Here is a 21,127-nt window from a genome sequence, read left to right as displayed (position 1 = left end):
TGTTATCACCGACTGATTTGCATATATTGTCAAATGTGTATAGGACAGCTATGCTACTGCAGATAGGGCATTCTTGCACTAATGCATGCTCAATATTTCCATGGTTGACAAGGTGTCTGCCCTAAAATTACTCCTGCTTTGAGATGATTCCTCCCAGATCTCTCTGACATCCTCCAGCATTGGACCAAAATGCATTATCATTGGGCTATTTCAGTTAAAATCCATACAACCCCTATGGAAGACATGGCCTTAATCTTATACACAGGGAGCATGACTTCCAAATGAGGTTACCTGAATGGGTGACTCCAATTTTAAATCTGCACCCCCTCTGTGAGAGAGGGGATGTATGGATTTCAACTGGAAAAGCCAATTGTAGTAAGATGTAATGGCTTTTTCATATTACAGTTGGAAAGCGCTTCAAAATTTATGTGATATGTTATTCAAAACAATGACGGAATGTAGTGATGTATATTCATACCTAGCGGTAAATGTAAATTGAAAGCAAATTAAAAATTCTCCGCTACTAAAATTTAGTACACTCACTGGAGAGCTTTTACCGGCTAAACCGGCATCTTCATCAGCAGATCATTGTTATTGCTTTGAAAATTTGTTGTTGTTAGTGATGTTAGACACCTCCGATGACATCACAGATTTAGATGATGTCAAACAAGATGTTTCAACATCTTCCTGTTTGATGTCATCAACATCTATGACGTCATCGGAGTTGTCCCTACTACATCACTAGCAACAACAAATCTTCAGAGCAATAACATCCGCTGAAGACGCCAAGTTGACCCGGTGAAAGGGTTCCGTGAGTGTACCAAATTTGAGTAGCGAGACGTATTATTTTGCTTCTATTTACGTTTACCGCTACGTATGAATATACATCAATAAAAGATGTTTCAAAATTGTGGAGAAAAAAAAGTGCAGTGATTTATAGTGCGCTACGCACAGGCACAAAGCCTGATCCACAAGCCTCAGTACACTTTACAGGTTGTCACTGACCACTATGGCCCCACATCATTCCATAAACCATTGAACAACAATTCAGGGACTTCGCTGCTTCAAGAGCGCATACCCTAGACATTCCACATACCCTAGACATTCCACAAATAGCCATCGCAACCAGGATCAGCTCCCCGAGTTTCATACGGGTTACAACAAGACAAATTAGTAGTAAGTTCCTTGTCTAGGGTAATTTCAAGCTAACTCAATTTTTCTACGAGAGCGTACTAGGCACCGCCAGGGTTCGAACCCGCAGCCTCTTGCACCAAAGTGGAACGCCTTATCGATTGAGCTAACTTGACTGAATCACTTTGTTTTCTCCACCGTTTTCAAATAGTTAACAGATTAGATCTTACTTTTGGTATTATTTTCATTTGTCAGAATACATTAACTACAAAAGTTTCTGTTTAAACTTAAACCTAAACTTATATAAGTGCCTTTAATGATTTGTATGAGTCAATAATCCAAAACGGATATAAAAAGTTGCAATGTAGATTTATGTTTTATATTTATGAACAAACAACAAAATATATGCTTTCGGTTTTTTAAGTATCAAAATAATGATAAACCAGGTAATGGTTTTAACTAATTGATATAACAAAGCAAACTGTGTATTATAGCAACCAAAGAGTTTTATATCGAAAACAAACCAAATCATCACCCTGATATGATAATTGCATAACGTATGTTGAAGGGCTCCGTCACCCACTTTTGCACAGTATTTTTTGTGGGACATGAGAGCACATCAGACACACCAAATTATGATTCTGAATACGTGGAATGTCCTGATGATATCAAATAATTGGGATTTTTTTTCTAACAATTTGGAATTATATTAAAACATTATTTGATATCAGGACATTCCTCATATTTAGAATGCAATTTGGTGTGTCTGATGTGCTCTCAGATCCCACAAAAACTACTGTAAAGGTGGGTAACCGAGCCCAAAAGCAAAAACATGGTTTAAACACTAAAGATAATTCATTATTCTTTGGATATGGATTTAAATTGGCACTTAATTATTAGTAACCAAGCGATTGATCAATTGCATATGGCAATATATGAAGTTGAAAGAAACACCGAAGGAAAAACTCAACTTGGCTAAAATATGGGTACTGCTAATGTATCATATCAGGGTGACCAAATGATTGGTTTGTAAGAACTGATTTATTTATAGAAAAGCAAATATATCAGACTAATTTATTGCTGCAATTAATACAAATGATACAATAAATGATGCTGTGCAACAAGATATCCAGTGTACATGTTAATGTTCTTGTGTGTGTTCCCCAGGGTGTTTTCAAATTCAGGTGTGTGTTATTTGATTAAAGCAAGCCTTGAAATAAGCGGGCTGGAACCAGGAGCAACTTGTTTTTGAACATTGCTCATGTTTCACTGAGATTTTACAAGAATCAGGAGCAATTTCTGAAGAAACAGGAGCAATTTTCAAGAAGCAAATCCTTTTCTGCATATATAATACAGCATACCAGCACTACTGGATCAAGTGCAAAACCGGAACAAGCAATTTGAATAAAGAGTTTAACTTCAACACTGCGCTATTTTTTCGTCACCTTTTTTACTAGTTCCGACTAGCTTCTATTCATTTTATCTAGTACTACAAATGAATATCCAATATTTTTGACATTTAACAGTCATTAAAGTAAACTTGTTAAATCTAATGATATGTACTTAAAGTGTATGTAGCCGGGAAGAAAAGCCGACAATCATATGAAAATTTTGACATTTCGTTTCCCAAAAAGATCTAAATTTTTTAGGTCTTTTGGGAAACTTTGGACGGCTTTTCATCCCAGCTACATACAATTTAAGTTCATATCATTAGATTTATTAAGTTTACTTCAAGGACTGTTAAATGTAAAAACTTAAGCAAATTTCCATTTTTAATAATTTGCCATAAAATTTGTATTACATCGCCAATTTCAAAAAATCAAAATTATTTGATATCAGAGTGTGTCTGATGTGCTCTCAGGGCCCACAAAAAATACTGGCCATTAAAGTGGGGTAGGTGACCAAGCCCTTAATAGCAGAAATTTCATATTTCTAGTCGGACATTGGAAAAAATGCCTCATTGGCTGATCTACTTGAAGTCCTTTTGTACAGGGTGGTCCAAAAACTATATTTTAACCAATTCCAAAGGTTGATTACTCACAGCTGAAAAGTCTGTTTCAAACTTTTCAACTTTGATATTATATAATATTATTGACATTTGAAAGTGGGTAATGTTGTTTTTGGACCACCCTGTCGAACAAGGTTTTTGTTTTTGTTTTGTCGGTATTTTGTTAATGGCAAAATGTATGTGAGGGATACTCCGGTACTTTCCATGAGGGATACTCCGGTACTTTCCACATTCAAAGAAATATTTTGCATAGCCCCAATGTCGATGACGGGGGCGATGTTTACTCCACTCCAGGACTACCTCCTCTGGGACTGCCAGAGGGATGCATAGTTGTGTGTAACTGTTATAGAGGGCAGCATAAAAATCAGGACCGGCAAGTTTGTGCCACAGGTGGAAAAAGCCATGGTTTTATTACCGTGGCTTATTCCTTGGCAAAAACAGTTTTTGTCTGTTTTTGACTGCAAAACCTAAGAGTGATAAATATTTCACTCTTTTATCTCAAAACAAATTACATTAAGAAATTAAGGGCTCGGCCATCCAACTTTGCACATTATTTGGGGGGGCCTGAGAGCATATCAGACATACCATATTGCATTCTGAATACAAGGAATGTCCTTCCGATACCAATTTATAGACTTTTTGAAATTCGCAATACAATCAATACAAATTTTGGTACTGACGAATTATTAAAAATTGACTTTTTTGACATTTTGCAGTCCTTGAAGTAAACTTTATAAATTAAATGTGTACTTAAAGAGCATGTAGCTGGGTGGAAAAGCCGACCATCATATGAAAATGTTGTCCTTTCGTATTGAAGATGACATGGAAGTTCCATACAAGACCTTGAAATTTTAGGCCTTTTTTAGTGTGGGTTTGCTATAATCAATACAGACTTACAGGGCATCTCCCAATGGAATATTCCATTTGTACCTGGTGAAAAAAAACCACCCTAACATTATTTTTTTTGAAGTGCAACTTCACTTTCAAAATGCCTAAGTTTTCCTTCTCGAACACACAGCTCTGCGTACTGTATAATGTTCTACACTGCAGCCATTGCATATCGTCAGTCTGCTACGATAATTCCTCGAAGTCATTTTTTGGTAATTTTGTGAACAATTACAAAATATGGTTCAAGTATGCATCTGTTATGTGATCACCCTAATTATTTCTGATTATTCCCTTTAATTTGGCTCATTATCATTTGTTCTCATTAGGTTTAACTGCCTGAAAAGAATTACCCGTAACCACCCGGGTATAAGCCAACCTTCGGCTATAAGCCCACCCCTATTTTTCAGACCATTCGGGGAATAAGAGTGCACTCAGGTATAAGCCCAGTAGTCATTTTGGCTAAGTTTTTAAATCATATCAATGCTTTTCTTTCACATAAAGAACAAATATTTTTTTTTTTTTAAATTGACAAAGATGATAGAAATTACTGATACATTGGGCATATACAAATGGGGAAGATTTTCTTATTTTTAAATTCAACTACTAGCCCCTCCCCGGTTATAAGCCCACCCCCATTTTTGAAATTGCCCATCTAGGGGGGTGGGCTTATACCAGAGTGGTTACGGTAATCAGAATTTGAGTTCTCTCCTGAGGTTAGTATCTGTCAATGAGGTGACCACCAGAATGTCATTATAGCTAGAAGCAGTATGACATATAGATAGGTCAATGAGTTACATAAAATCCCGGCATAAAATGACCTTGTGTGGCGTTTATGGTTCACATGAAGTGAGTTTTGCCTGAGGCAATTTGTGGTTAAATGTTGATTCCTCAATGCAAGAGTTATTACCATCGATTTGGTTGAAAAAGGAGGCGAGACATGGTCAATTCTGCTCAGGCAGTGAAACTTAATGTTGCACAAAGATTAGTGAATAAGTATGTTTAAATTAGGGATTCAATCATATATTTTCATGACTAAATGGTTGTTTATGCCCGAGGGGCCGCAGAGGGCATAAACAACTGTTTAGTCATGAAAATATATGAATGAACCCCGTTCATACATACCAGAACATTTTGTGATTCTTATTTCATCAAAATAATAACAAAAAACTACCAGTAACATTATTAAAAAACATCATTTTCCATCATTTTCCCTACCCGGCGATCTCACATCCGGGACACCGGGCATGCCCGGCTCTCGAGCAATCACATGCTGTTACATAGCATGTATGTATGAATGCTTGTTTGAACCATATATTTGTCCATTTATACTGTGGGCTCAAATTTACAAAATTATCATAGCAGGCTGACAATATGTATAATCTAGGCTATACCCAGGAATATTTGAATGAGCAAACCCGCAGCATAAATCCAAAGCCCGCAGGGGACATGAGACAAACTTTTTTGTGCCAAGGCTATTCGCTGTTGTAGTGCACGTTAGAATATCACCGTTGCTAGGTCAACTGGATCACGCTTTCTTTGTTATGAACCACTGATCGAAATGATCACAACACAAAGCCTATGGCGATCAAAATTCGGAACAGGTGTATGAGCCCAGGCTTGGAGCAGTAACCAATGGTTACTAACGTGCACTACGACAGCGAATAAGGTACATAAAGATTTTTCTCATACATGTATGTTGAATTTTGCAACATCATGCTGCTCTATTAGTAACCCACACAGGAACAGGAAGCATTAATATACTGTTATAGTTTCTTAGTTTATTGATATTTATATATATATATTTACTCTGTTTCACTTGCTATTTCACCATACATACACATTGTGACATAAAGCAATTAACATATTACATAAAAGATAATGAATATTAGTTCTACATTAATAGTTTTGAATAATAAGACAGTTTTGAACTAGAGTCAACAGACGCTGAATACAAGCCGCAATTTGACCCCTATAACTTGACCCCTGGGTTACGGATGGGGTCAACTGCTCTTGCACTGTGCTTAGGATGTCATAAGAAATATTCCTGGTGAATTTCAGCTTAATCGGAACTTATACATGGATTTTGATTTTTGAAAATTTTGATTGACCTTTTGACCCCTTTAATGACCTTTGACATCAATGTAAAAAAAAACCTTATGTACACCGACAAAATGCATTGTTCCAATTTTAATTAAAAAATTCTAACATGTTTAGTTCTTGAGATAAAAATTCTTGAAGTTATTCAGCTAAAAACAGGAAGTGACCCCTTAATGACCTTTGACCCCCAAAATAAAAATACCATGCATACATCAGGTAACACTGATTCATGTATGTTGGTTATATTATTCTGGTCTGTTTACATTTTGAGATAAAAATTTTTGAACATTTTTGGTTTTTGACCGGAAGTAACCCCTTAATGACCTTTGACCCCAAACCTGTAGGCATCCTAAAGACCCTGGCTAGTAGCAATGCATGTGTGCTAATGGCGACTCTCTGCTATATATTTTGTAAAGACAGTGATTTTTTGAATATTTTTAGCTTTCAGACCGGAAATGACCCCTTAATGACCTTTGACCTCAATTCTTTTAGGAAGTTTTAAGCACTGCCACATGTTGATTCATATGCATGAGTCACATGATCATTGCATGAAATTTGTGGAAGGAGTAGCATTTTTGTGAAATCACATTTTGACCATTATAGCTAGGTCAAAGGTCACAGCGAGGTCAAAGTCAAATGGAAGGTTTGGCCTAGCCCAGTGGTCATTTGGGTCAACTTTGGTTGAAATCTGTCAATCCTTTATGAAGCTAGATGCAGTTGATTGGTTGCCAGAAGAAAGAAAGAAGAAGAAGAAAGAAGAAAGAATTGAGAAGAGACAGAACAAGCCGACATCCGTCGTCGGCTTGTAATAATAAAACCTTTGGTATAACAAGAAGCTCTGACTTCTTTATCAATTGAGGATACTAGTTCTGAATTGGGGTTAAGACACACTGAGTGCATTTTTTTGCAACAAGGTCGTTTTGTCCATGCCGTTTCAATGCACTATCACATTATTTCACTATGAAACTTGCATGGGTGTAAATAACCTCCTTGTAGCAGAAACTGACATTAGCTCCATTTTCATGATTTTATGACTTTAACCCCTCTTAGAATAAGCATCCTCCAAAGATCACTTTTGCACGAAGATTTCTACTGATTTCTTCTCTGAATTTGTTGTAAGTTTATTTTCAAACCTTAATCACCAAGGTTGGGAAAAACATTGGCACGTCACTCTCTTAACTGTTGGATACACATGCATGCTTGTAGGAAACTTTGCAATGATGAGTGTTTTTAACAATAAATCTCTAAAGCAATTATTGCCATTCTATTTCCAACCACAATCACTACAGAATTGAATACACCAGGCACAAAAAGAAACTTGTCAGTTATATTCATCATTGCTGTTCAATAACTTGATAATTTTGGATTATTCTGAAATATACATTTTGTTAATTGGACTTTTCTTTCTCATTTGACACCCTGTTCGTGAACATGGCGCAAGAATTTACCAAGATATGCGCCTCCAAACTCTCAAACCCCAAAATGAAAAGTTGCAATTTTAACGATTCAATTGTGCCTGTTACACTGTGTGCTTTATTGATTGGCCTGTGGTGCTTGTGTGCAATACAACGATGCGTTCCCATTGAAAATCGTTGAAAATGCAACTATTGATTTTGGGGTTTCAGGGTATGAAGTCGCACATCTTGGTCAATTCTTGTTCGTTTTTCACGAACTGGGTGTCAAATGAGAAAGCAAAGTCAAATTAACAAAATGTATATTTCAGAATAATCCAAAATTATCAAGTTATAGAACAGCAAGGATGAAAAGCTATGAAAATAACTGACGAGTTTCTTTTTGTGCCTGGTGTACTCTCCATCCACCTGTTACAGGATTATGCAATTCAACTTACATTTTACTAATAAAAATCTACAATAAAATATAGCAGAGGAGATATAACAGAGGAACAGCCCCGTACGCAGGATTTTTTTGGGGGGTGCTGATTTTGAAAAAGTGGACTTTTTTCCAAGGGGGGGGGGGCAATTTTGTGAAAAGTGGACTTTCTTTCCAACATTTGGACCTTTTTTGACCAAAAAAGCGTAAGGCCCCCCACCCCGCACCGCACCCCCCACCCCCTGCGTCACGGCCTGCAGAGGAACATAACAATATATAATACTGTAACAACATGGTATTGCATGCTGCTTTGGTTAAACATGTACATCTAAAATACCCAAGACAAAAATTTGATGGCTAAGCGGAAGCTTGAGAAAACTAGCATCTTGACTCGAGTAATAATGCATGTCATGTGGGTTGATTTGCCGACTATCCTGCATGAGAAAATAATTAATCTTTTATCCCAACAAAATGACTTGCACATTTTAATACATAAACCACATATTATATAACACACATCAGCATCTTCGTCAAAATCTCATTATTTTATTTTTGACAACTGAAGGATGATTATATCACATATTTTTCAAGAGCATGCATGCGTGCTTACATGAGACTTCTTCCTAATACATAATTAGTCCTAATTATCCCTACAATCAACAAAATAATGATCTCCTCCGCTGATTTTCCTGATTTATTATCCCTAATGTAACCTTGTCTTAATTACATGGTAACCGGTGACGTATATGTAAATTAGGCCTTAAAAAAAATGTTTGATTGGCGTAACCTGACCTACCCTAAAATCAGGTCCGACCCTAATTTTTTTTTTTTTTTTTTTTGCAAAAAAATAATAAAATTTAAAAAAATAAATTTAAATAAATAAATTTAAAAAAAAAAGAAGAAAAAGTTCCAAAGCCTTTATCAAACGAAATTTACAGCTTAAAAAGTAAAAAAATTTTTTTTTAAATCCTTATCTTTAATTTTTATGTTTCGCCAATCAAACAATTTATTTTTCTAGGCCTTAGGCTATTAACACAAGATTTATATCAGTTGCAGCAAAACATGCTTCATGCATCATTTGTAGGGCTCATAACGCCTCAAACCAAGGCTGCTAACCAAGATCATTACAACATCTCATTAGACGATTATCTGCACATTAGACGATTATTTATTTGCTGTTTTCCATATTATTAGCGGTTTCTTTTACTTGAAGAAGAATAACATGGTCTTACATAAACTGGATGGACAAAATCATCTAACTGCATGCTCTCAAAATGAAATGAACAAATGAGATCTGCACATTGTACCATTATACAATAAATGATTTGCTATGTTGTACATCACTCAAGTTTATTCGGCTTATATAAGGCAGAAATTATCCGGCTTTTGTTACTGCGCTTGTCAATAAAGTCCCAGCTCACGCTCGCATAAATTCACATAAATTCGCATTATGCAAAGCACAATGAGCGTAAGCACTGCGCCCAACAGTGTGCATGCCATTCTATATCAATACTCAGTGATTATGAGTCCTATTTTATCTGCCTTATAGAAGCCGAACAAACTTAAAAAATGTTACTCTTGTGGAAATTGAAATTGCATAGACAACTGCTTTCTGAAGAATGTGCCGTTAGATGTGATATGCATCCTCCCTTGGTCTTTTTGAATACTCTTTCCATGCTAATCTGGTTAACGACTGGACTTTTGTTCCATCAGATTGTCCAGTTGGAGACATAATTTAAAACTTTTATTTTTTAAGAAAACAAACTGATGACTCATGATCGGTAAAGATCTGGTATACCATGTCTTACAACACTGGGATGACAACAGTCAGATCTATGATTTGTAGCAAAACAGGTATTTAAAACCCAAGGGCGGGGATACTCAAGTTTGATTTGGGTAGGGATGTGGGCCTACCACTTAGATTTTTCCAAGAACTTTTGACCCATCACTACACCATAAGTCATTATGCAAAATTAGGCTATTTTGAAAAAAATGACCCATCCATATACCAAAAATTGCCTAGGAAAAGGGGTCATTGGTATAAAAAGGGGTCATTGGTATACCAAATGGCCCAAAATGTGACCCATGTTTGCGGCGCATCCCCATATGGTCAATTCAGGGTCAGAATTTTGTTTCACAGTGGGAGAATCAATCTTGATTCTTGCAGACAAAAATTGCAGGAATCATTTGATTCTTGCAAATCAACTTCTGTCTAAACTACAAAAGTTTGCGAAAATCAACTTTTATTCACACAAATCTGTTCACAAGAATCTTTGCAAGAATCAATTCTCGGATTCCGAAATTCTGACCCTGTCAATTGTACTGAGTACTCCCCTGGGATTTACACCAATTAAAACACAAAATATACAAATAACTTGACTCTTAATTACAATTGGAATGTTCATATAAATAAATGTACGTCCATCATCTATATCTGCAAGAGTTGATTACAATTCATAATCTAAAATCCTCCACACTGAACATCCCCTGTAATGCAAAACACAAGAAAAGAAAAACAAAATAAACAGTAAGTATTTTGTCTAACTAAAGTACAATTACCATTCAGTTGTAGAGTGATGAGAAACTGATATTATATATTTTACTGCCACCACCACCCCCACATTTAAGGCCTTGTCAACCTTAAAAACCCCAAATTATGAAAATTTCAACTTTTTGCGGCAATTTTATGCAAAATTGGTTATTTTGATTTTGCCCCGTGCCACCACTGCCAGAAAGAGGTCTACTTCATTGGTCCAAAATGAATTACTCATCGCTCCGCAACTGAGTGGATATAGCACTGGATCTCCAGTTTCACTACAAAAAAGGTGATAAAATCATTCTTATGATCCCCTAATGATATAATCCATTTGGCTTCCTCAGAAAGTGATGTCAATACTTTGTTGTGCACAGATGTATTGCCTCAGATCCCACGAGTAAACACGTCAGTGCTTTGAGTCAACATGCTCAATTTAATACTACATGCACTGGCGCATGCACCGGCGTATGCACCAGGCATTTATTCTTCCGTTATTCGCCCCAAAAGGGGTGGGAACAATTTTACCCCTTTGGGGAAGAATTCTGTGTTTCGTAAAAAAAGATAGAAAAAAAGGGGGTGAAAAAAGAATTTAAGTTTCAACAGGATTCAAGTATGATGCAATGGTTCAGTGTGCAGACTGTACCATCTGGGGAAGAATTTGAGGTTTGTAGTAAAGAGAACAACTCACAATTAGCTAACAGTTGTATAAGAAAGGTTTCTGGATCTGACACCTACTTTCAGTCAGACAAGGGAGGGAACAAAAAACAATAAGGAAAAGTGTGGTACATGTAGATATCAACCAGCATACTATTTTTCTCTTTAGGGTCCATTTCTGTAGGATTCTGGTTGGGAAGAATTTGGGGAAGTATGTGGCCACAGCATGGTAGCGTGAGGGAATAATTTAGATTTTCTGGAATAGACACCACTGGCATGCACTGCACTGATGTCACTCTCTCAAAAGGAAGCGAAATGGACTATGTTGACACCCCCCTCTGACACATGGCAACACTGATGGACACATAACTCATGATGCCATAAGGCCTTTTCCTTTGGATAACCTAAAAATGGACACCCCTACCAGAATTATAGGTAAACTGTAGAACCCACCTAAAGCTTCTCATTGGTCAAGAGAAAGTGTGAAACAAGTAGGAGGATAAAATTTCTCCCTCAAATTAGATCATGTGCAAAAGGTATATACATGTACATGTAGTAAGCAAGATTCTGATCACATACATGTAATGTTTATATAATTGGCAGACATGAGAATGGGCTTTATTGAAAATAGCCTGAAAAAGTGTGTGAATTCACGCTTAAAAGGCCTAAAAATATGTAAATTTGAACAACAAAATAGCTTAAATTCGGGCAAAAACCTGAACATATTCTTATACCTGAATTTGGGCAGGCATGGCAACCTCCTGTGAGTGAAATTTGTCCATTTCATCATTTTAATACATTCATGAAGGCAGCACTCCCACTAGTGCAGGCAATGGGATGCTGTCTTCATGTTACTGATAACAAACAGAAAATCACCTGATAATATAAATGCTGCCGTCAGTTTTATCATCATCGGAAATCTTCTGCAGAGAACATGCCCTGAAAAAGCAAAATAACGATTGCAGATTTCATGCAAACATCAAGAAAAACAAAATCAATTGATTTGATAAAAATAAGCAAAGAGAATGATTCATATATGAGAGAGTTCATATTAGAAATGTAAATCTACAGCTGTTAAAAGAAGTTATGAATATGAATTGAGAAAATGTTACATTCTTAAGGGCTGGGGTATGAACGTTTGGACAGTATTTATTTTGGGACATTAGAGCACATCAGACATATCAATTGCATTCTGAATACGAAGAATGTCATTCTGATATCAAATAATTTTGATTTTTGAAATTCGCAATTTAATACACATTTTATGGCAAATCATTATAAATTGATATTTTTGATATTTAACAGTACTTGAAGTAAACTTTATAAATCTGATGATTTATACTTAAAGTGTATGTAGGTGGGATGAAAAGCCGACGATTAATTGAAAATTTTGACCTTCGAATTGAAGATATGGATTTTTTTCCCAAAACACCAAAAAAATTAGGTCTTTTGGGAAAAAATCCATATCTTCAATATGAAAGGTCAAAATTTTCAATTGACCGTCGGCTTTTCCTCCCTGCTACATACACTTTAAGAATATATCATTAGATTTATATAATTTACTTCGAGGACTGTTATATATAAAAATTGAAAAATATCAAATTTTAATAATTTGTCATAAAATTTGTATTATATCTGTGATTTTCAAAAAATGAAAATTATTTGATATCAGAAAGGCATGCTTCGTATTCAGAATGCAATTCGATAGGTCTGAGGTTCTCTCATGTCCCACAAAAAATACTGTCGAAACGCAATAAACGCTCATTTTAGATCCCTTAAGAAAATGTAAGTGGGACCAATTCACTTAAAATATAATTTTAATAATCTTGTTTGTTGAGATTAGCTACAACATCATAAAACATAACATGATACGAAATGTTTCACAGAATTCAAGAAGCACTGTATTTAAAATATTTAAAATTCTCTAAATTTATGGGATCAAAATTACATATAGCAAATTTTGTTTATTTTCAGTTTTGTTTTCAAAATTGAATATAAAAATCATGATCATCATCACAGCAATACCAGCAGACTACTCCAAAGTAAAATCATGCATATAGTAACTGTACAGAATTAAAATACTGTAAACACTTTTTTAAAAACAATGTACTATACAGTAGAGTAAAACACATGCAATATACTTCGGAAGAAATGCAGAAACTTGTGCTTTGTGATAATATGTGACATGCTCCCACAAAATGAGCGTAAAGTCACAAGTTGGTAGTTTTGAGACTTAGCAGCCAGGAGGTCTCAAAACTACCAATTTGTACTATCAAGAGTACTTTACATAAGACGAGCTTTGAGCAATATGAATAATACGTTTCACTGACAGAACAAAAATATTCCTGCATGTATTTGTCCTTGTTTTATGACGTGCAAATTATAAACAAGAAGTATTTTTGAAGCAGAGCACATACATGAATATAGGCAATACACTGATCTAATGGTGTGCTACATAAAGGTATAAGTTTGTGTTACATAAACTTATATCACTCCATACCATGATACTTTTAGCATTCTTCATAAAATTATTGACCTTGCCTAAACTTTGCCGACAGTTCTAGACTTCTTAAAACTGATGCATGGCAGACTTAGGTTTCATCAAGCCTCAATTTTCATATCTAGAGATTCTTCCAACCAAGTTTGACTCAACTGATTTGGCCATTAGTGCTCTGGAATGGGGAGATCTGCTGCCTATAGAATCAAATGGATTCTCACAATTGATTTGGACATGAGTGGGGAATAGGGAGATATGCTGCCTAGAATCAAATGGATTCTCACAATGGATTTAGACAGGAATGGGGAATGGAGATATCTGCCTAGAATCAAATGGATTCTCACAATGGATCTTAAGTTGATGACAGTATCTTGTAACCTAACCTTGATTTAAGACATCCTTGTCAATATATATTTCTGTTGTTTATCGATACTGTATAAAAGTTTGTTCAGCGAAAATCAATACATGATGTTATGAGTCTCATTTTTTCGCCACTTATAAGCTGAACAAACTTTAGCAGTATACGAATACATGTACTTTTTCTTGTGTCTAGGATGCTACAAATGTAAGATTTACCCCCAGTTTTTCATCAATTTTATTTCTACAGCGCTCTCAACTCAAAATTTGTTATAAAACATAATCAAGAATTCTGTCTGCCATTTTTGTCTTAGATGTGAAGTATCAGCCAACTTGTTAATTCATGCCTGTATATAATTCTACAAACACAAGGTCAGTATTTTGTTATACCCCACAAGAATCCATTTGAATTCTAGCAATAGACTACAAGATCTTTTGGGCCTTTTAGGTCCATATGCACAAAAGAGTTAGACCTGATCTAAGTGGAATTTAGTTCATCAGGAATGGTCCTAAAGTTACTCTTATTTCCTTCCTATTGTAGCTAGCAAATTCTAAAGATTTAAATGCAAAGTTCAAAAATAATACAAAATAACTTATTAAAAAGCAAATGTAAAGGAAAATGTCCTTTCTCCTGGGACTAAATTCCACTCAGACCAGGTCTAACTTTAGAACAGGTCTAACTCTTTTGTGCATACAGACCTTGGTGTACATATCATTTGAAGTCCTAGAGACTCTGATACATGTCAACATGATTGCTTACCTTTGCTCTTCTTAGTATGGAGTCTTTAGATGGATCATATGGGCTATCTTTGGAAGGTATTTCCAGGACTGCAGGAACAGGTGCCAGGTGGCTATCTAGCAGGTGTCTGATCAACTCTGCATAGCTTTGATTGATTAAGATAATTGCAATATCTTTCCTACTCACAAAATTATTGAAGCATTCTTCTATTTCATGAACACTGGTAGCTGCAATGGGAAGCAATGCAAAATGTAGCTTGAAGGTTACGTCTGTAAAGTTTTCCTTTATCAAATCGGGCTCAATGTCAGACAGGGGTTTCAAGATTCTTTAAAGCGGGTCGGAGCAATGCCTGAGCTAGGTGTTTGTGCTCAAATATTGAGAAAAATAAATATAGCTCACACTCACAGGGAAAGGTATGGGTTCAATACATGTACCTGAGATCCCAAGACTCAAAGGCTCCAACATGCCCAGGGCATGTAAAATTAGCACTGCTAGCCTAGTACTAATAGTGTTCAAGTCTTAAAAGTAATAAGATCTGTTGTTACACACTGTATCAAAGACTAATATTTATACCAAGTTCAATCTATATACCATCAGTTTACCATGCATAAATTTCAGACTAAATTCAATCACTTCCAATGATCAACAAACAGGTGCAAAAATGCAGAGATGTCAACAAGTCATTTTTTGCAAGTCAAGTCCAAGTCACAAGTCCTTTTGTCCAAGTCCCAAGTAAGTCAAGTCATTTTGAAAAAGTTGCAAGTCAAGTCAAGTCACAAGTCATCAACTCACAAGTCAAGTCACAAGCAAGTCACAATTTGTCACAAGTCACTACAAGTCTATTCACCTGTTGGTCATGGTGTGATTTGTTGATGGGTATGGCGGAAATCAAATTGAGTTTGAGTACAGTACTAATGAGGTCTGATGCACTAATCACTACAATAGTGAAGCTTATTATAATTGTATACAATGGTCACATTGGTAGTTCAAGAACAAGTTAATTCAACTCAATTTGTTTTTGCCAAGTTTTGTGTTTCATAATCATATTTGTAGAAAAAATATGAATTATCTAATATGAATAATGATTTCCCTTTCCCAACCTCAGACTTGCATTGGTGACAAGTCATTTTTGTCAAGTCCAAGTCATTTTGTCTAAGTCACAAGTAAGTCAAGTCATTTTGCAAAAGTTGCAAGTCAAGTCACAAGTCCCAAAAATAGTGACTCGAGTCAGACTCAAGTCCAAGTCACACGACTCAAGTCTACATCTCTGCAAAATGTATTGGTACAGGGTCAATATTAGAACTAACTCTGTTCAAAACCTGTGTAAATGCCCTTCACTCTGCTCAAGAGCAGTGAGCTGTTGTGAGCATAGAATTGGCTGCTCTAAATAGATGTTCTCAAATCAAAGTTTTCAGAAGACAGGCTGCTGTTTGTAAATGATGACCCAGTATTATTTCTTTAATAATACAATGCCATTTAAGGGTGGTCTACTCTTAACCCAATATGGCAATGACTTGATGAATTCATCTGTGAGGTCAAATTTGGGCCAAAATGCTCATTTTTGGAGAAGTTCCAAAAAAAACATGTTGTTTTTAGGCCCAATTGTTTTCTGTCAAACAAGATAAAAATTTCTAGAAACTGTTTTTTTATTTTTTTTTATTTTACCAACTTTGAGAAATTTGCACCAAAAATGGTCAAGAAATGCTAACCTGATTTTCACCCAAATTTCAAATATTTTTGGTGCAGTTGGTCAAAATTGGTCATAATCCAGGGTATAAGGCCACCCTGTTATTTTGACTTACTTTTTTCAACAACCAAGAAGTTGGATTGACGTTTGTTATTGATTTCACCTATACCACCCAGTAGGAATCCGGTACATGTGTCCTAGAAAGAAAAAAATAGTGGTAACTATATAATTATAAGCAACTTTGAATAAAAATATGTCACAATCTGTATTCCGATTTCCTGCCTAGCCATCCTAATGCAAATGTTGTGGGACTGGTAACTTGAGATGTGATACTGACCAGGAGCGAAGAATAACAGGCTATTTATCATTCATTCATTCATTCATTTATTTTTCACTCATCAAATAGCAAAAAGCTAGAATACATGCAAAATCATAATACAAGTGAGAGTGAAGGAATCCCTTGATTGGGTAATTCATCGTTTGACATGGCAGCAGATTGTCACTTCAATGAAGTAACAGTAAGCTGTCTTGATATGAATTAACCTAAATACATGAAAAATAACAGTTAACAATAGTGAATAAGAAATGCACAACTCAAATAATTAAGTATTATAAAATATAAATATCCAATGTGGTCATATAAACCAGATAGGTTAATAGTATCTGAATATTGACCATCAATTAGGACTCTTTGGGTTCTATTGGAAAGCAAAGCTTGGATTCAATTCTGCATATTATTTCTAATAATACCATACCAAGATGGTGAAGTTCAGCTACATTTTGTAGCAGATCTATGATGATGACCACAGACATTTAGCATGTGAGGTAAATCATCAACAAAACTAGACCAGATCACCAGACAATTGAGTCTCACACAATCTCCCTCGTCTGAAACTATCACAGAGTTGTCAAAATGAGCCATTATGTTGCTGAAAATGATATGCTCCAATTGTTTACTGACGATAGTTTGTGAGGGAGATTGGGTGATAGTTTGACCTACATGTACATGATGATCTATACCCTTCACAATCTTGGTATTAGAAATAATATGCAGAATTGGATCTACATACATTTAAGCATTTCTTCCCAATAGGCCATTGGTACTGAATATTCTGCAAAATCGCTCATTTGATTTAGCTAGCTGTATGTGTTTACTTCAGAATTTCCATTGTTTTACACAGTGGCATGTTTCCAATGAATTTGATTTCACTGTTGGTAACCCACGCTTTAGAAAGGGTGGGTTTGAATGGTCCACAAAATGCTTAAAAGGGTGGGTTTGAAAAATTTCTGGTTAAAATGTGTGTCTAAATATAAAGCGTGGTCACTGATAAAAAGGGTGGGTTTAGAAGTCAACAATTGCAATCTCAAAGCTTGCTGTAATTTTGATTGAATTCTGTTTGGTCATCTAAAACTTCAATACCGTATGTAATTCTCTTTGGATGCAAATCTGCACCTCTTCGACCACCATACATGCATAACCACTTATCTATTATCAGTAATCACGCTTAGAAAGGGTGTGTTTCGGAGTTTTAATATAAAGGGTATAAAATAAAAAGGGTAGGTTTGAAATAAAAAGGGTGGGTTTGTATCACCACTACCAACTACGTATTTGATTTCGAATAAATCAAATCTCTAGCCTCAAATGGGATATTGCATCAGTGAGCAAACTTGTGAAGTCTACATGTACATGTAGGCTACTCGAGCAAGATTCTTCATTCCATGCACCCACTCTTCAATGTAGGCCAGCTTGTTCTTCCCTCGCACCATCCAGGAGTGGAACCATCTACCAGTAGACCCTGCTTCATACACATCCCTCAACTGCTTCAAGACTGCTCTGAATGATGGATGTCCGTCTGAAGCAGACTTTTTACTCGCACGTTTTTATTTGCTTCTGTTTTTCAACTTTCTGGAACATTGTCTTTAAAACGTGGCTGTGTACTCTAGACATTGTTTCTTTCGCGAAATTAAGCTTTTTTGAAATGTATTTACTTTGTTGTGTTTTTTTATAAATACAAGGAAAGAAAATCCAGATTTGTTAACTCTAACTGCTCTATTTTATGGGTTTTATTTCACTATTTCACTCATTTCCGCAATTTAAAAGGAAAGAAAATCTTTGTTGTACCATCGGGGTACACGCGCGCATTGCCCGCGCAACAACGCATCGCGTTTTGTAGTTGCGCAATTTGTTAACGCACAGATAAGCTACGTATACGCAACGCTTATCTGCATGCGCGGCACATCTTATGGAAACACCACGGAAGCACTGATTTCACAAAAACCTAGCAGTCAAATGGCTCCGTTTTAGCGGTAAAATGTTAATATTTTCAAGTTCTTTCCCCCGATTTAAACATCAAGATATGAAAAGATTTCGCCCAAACTTCTCAAGGGCAAAATGTGAATGCAAATTCAACTTATTCTACGAATCAGCTTTTGTCCAAAGAAATATTTAAAAAGAAGACTTTTGAGTGATTTTTTATGAGCAGCTTAAAAGTCCACTCCACGACTATGTACATGTGAATATGGTGATGAATGCACGCTAAATCGCAGCGACACATACATGTAGCTGCTTGGAACTCACGGTCGGAGCCGTGAGTTCCAATTAGTGGAACTAAGAGCTATTTTTTTCTATGCAGAGCTGGATATACACTGTAGGCCTACACTACATGTCATGTACACACCATTGCATACACACGACCACAGGAAGTTTATCACTGCAACTTGCAAGCAAACCTAGTCTAGATTATTGGTTTTCCCTATAGCCGTGTACTCAACGCGTACTCCCTGAAGTCCTAGTGAGTAGATTTTCTTGCAATATTTGGCCTATTTACCTTCAAATTTGATCCTTACATGTACTTTGATTCCAGAACAATATCCAGCGTAGTAAAAAAAAAAATTTTTGGCGTTTCTGATCGTCACGATGAAGCATTTTTCAGGACAAAATGGGCCGGTTGCTCAGTTCTTCGTCTCATTTGTTTTTGTCGTAGGCAGGTGGTAGATTAGTCTCGGCACCGGGCTCGGCACACACTGTATGTGTCTATAGGAACGACGAGCGTTAGGACCGACGCAAATTGGCTGTGCAGAGATTGATGCTGATCAATGACGTATTTTCACGTACAACTTAATCAACCAGTTCTTCAACTGCTTACGCACGGTCATCGGGTTGTGCTTGTTCCGCCATGTTTATTGTTTCGAGATCGGGGCCTTGGGATTTAGGCTATTTTATTGGAACCAAAACAACAGCGGGAATCGTGTGTTAAATTGTCATAGAAAAGAACAGGAGGGATCAGCGAAATTTACTGTCAGCCCTCTGGTCAAACCTTTGTGCGCACGCGCAGTGAAATTTGTCATTTTTCATTCGTGATCATTTTTGTTGGACGCGGGGAGAGAGGCGGCTTCTTAAATCATCTTTATTCGCCGAAATTCCAAATGATCTTTCAAGAATTTGGTAAGAATCCTAGTTAAGTTTCTGATTCTTATATGAGTACAGTTTTACATGCATCGTCCAAATTTCAAAGAAATTTGTTAAAATGCTACAGCGGCGCAAAGTCTTAAGCGTGTAAATCACATTCACACACAAAATGGGAAAAACGAGTCTCAGTGGACGAACGGCGTCCACGAGACTCAGCGAGTCTAAAGCAAACCTAGCTGCTTTACACTGTAAAGCTGAATTTATACTCAATCGCTTTGCAGAAAAGCGATTCTCACGCATGCTCAGTGTTCACTAAACGTTTCCAGAGTGTCAAGCCGATCAATTGATTTAAATCACTGAGGCAAAAACGATGTCGCTTTTGCAAGTTGAAGAAAACTCAACTTCCCAGCGATATCGCTTGACACATGATTGCTTCAACCAATCATATATATACATGTACAACCAACTGGATCTATTATTTTGCTAATTAATTTACCTTTCACGATTATTAACCTTTGGTGATGAAAAAAATCAATTAATTCAAAGCAAAAATTATTGACAGCAACTGAGTCTGATGTTTTAAAAATGTATTTTGTGGCATTTAGAATATTTTAATTGTCATCTGCAATCGCTATCGCCGTGATAAGTATATCAAAATCCAAAAGCGACAAGCGATGCATCGCAAAATTCGGAATTCGGCGATTGCCCATCACTTTCCAAAAGTGTTGCATCGCAATCGCTCAGTGATCGAGTATAAATTCAGCTTAATAAGTTAATATGAGGAGTATTCAGGAAGATATCTTGTGCAAGATCATGATGCCCATCTCTGACAATTGCTGTACTTGTCGTGTTTGATGTCTAGACTAGGTTTTTAAAAAAATGAAGTAAGCTTAAAATTGATCTTGTGTGAATTTGGCATCGCGAAGTCATGAAGTGAACTTCACATTACATCAGACCCAAAGAAGACACCAACTTACCTCATCACCTATCACTGCCAGAAGCTTTCCAATTTTCCCATGAGCCATTTTTAATCTCCAATATTTGCTATAGAACCCCTTAAAACAAGCCTACATTCGTGAATTTTCTTCAATCGGCCTTTAAAAAATGGGAACACGGTCACGGGTCATGAGAATGGAGAAAATAAACACAAACAAATGAATATAAGATTAGTCCATTATAGATGGGAAGTAAAGGGGAAATAGAACCCAAAAAAATATTGTCATATTATGTATTTCAAACTGAATTAACATAAAAATAATTTTAAAGAATAATCTAAGTTTATAATTTAATTTCT

At 36.0% G+C, this 21,127-nt stretch overlaps 1 protein-coding gene across 2 annotated transcripts; it reads right to left on the bottom strand.

Annotated features, from left to right (window-relative positions):
- Positions 1 to 8,480: 8,480 nt before the first annotated feature.
- Positions 8,481 to 20,969, bottom strand: LOC140141920 (V-type proton ATPase subunit F-like). Of its 2 annotated transcripts, XM_072163800.1 has the most exons (6): positions 20,811 to 20,969; positions 16,540 to 16,621; positions 14,759 to 14,964; positions 12,021 to 12,083; positions 8,982 to 10,441; positions 8,481 to 8,713 (listed from the first exon to the last, which is right to left on the bottom strand). In XM_072163800.1, the coding sequence occupies exons 1-4, from the start codon at positions 20,856 to 20,858 to the stop codon at positions 12,054 to 12,056; spliced, it is 366 nt and encodes a 121-aa protein (XP_072019901.1). In that variant the 5' UTR covers positions 20,859 to 20,969; the 3' UTR covers positions 8,481 to 8,713; positions 8,982 to 10,441; positions 12,021 to 12,053. The 2 variants fall into 2 exon arrangements, with proteins under 2 accessions (XP_072019901.1, XP_072019900.1); XM_072163799.1 differs by lacking the exon at positions 12,021 to 12,083.
- Positions 20,970 to 21,127: the final 158 nt, after the last annotated feature.

The sequence above is a fragment of the Amphiura filiformis genome, chromosome 20 (genome assembly GCF_039555335.1).
Source record: "Amphiura filiformis chromosome 20, Afil_fr2py, whole genome shotgun sequence".
Lineage (NCBI taxonomy): Eukaryota > Metazoa > Echinodermata > Ophiuroidea > Amphilepidida > Amphiuridae > Amphiura > Amphiura filiformis.
This window is presented reverse-complemented; position numbering and strand designations above follow the sequence as displayed.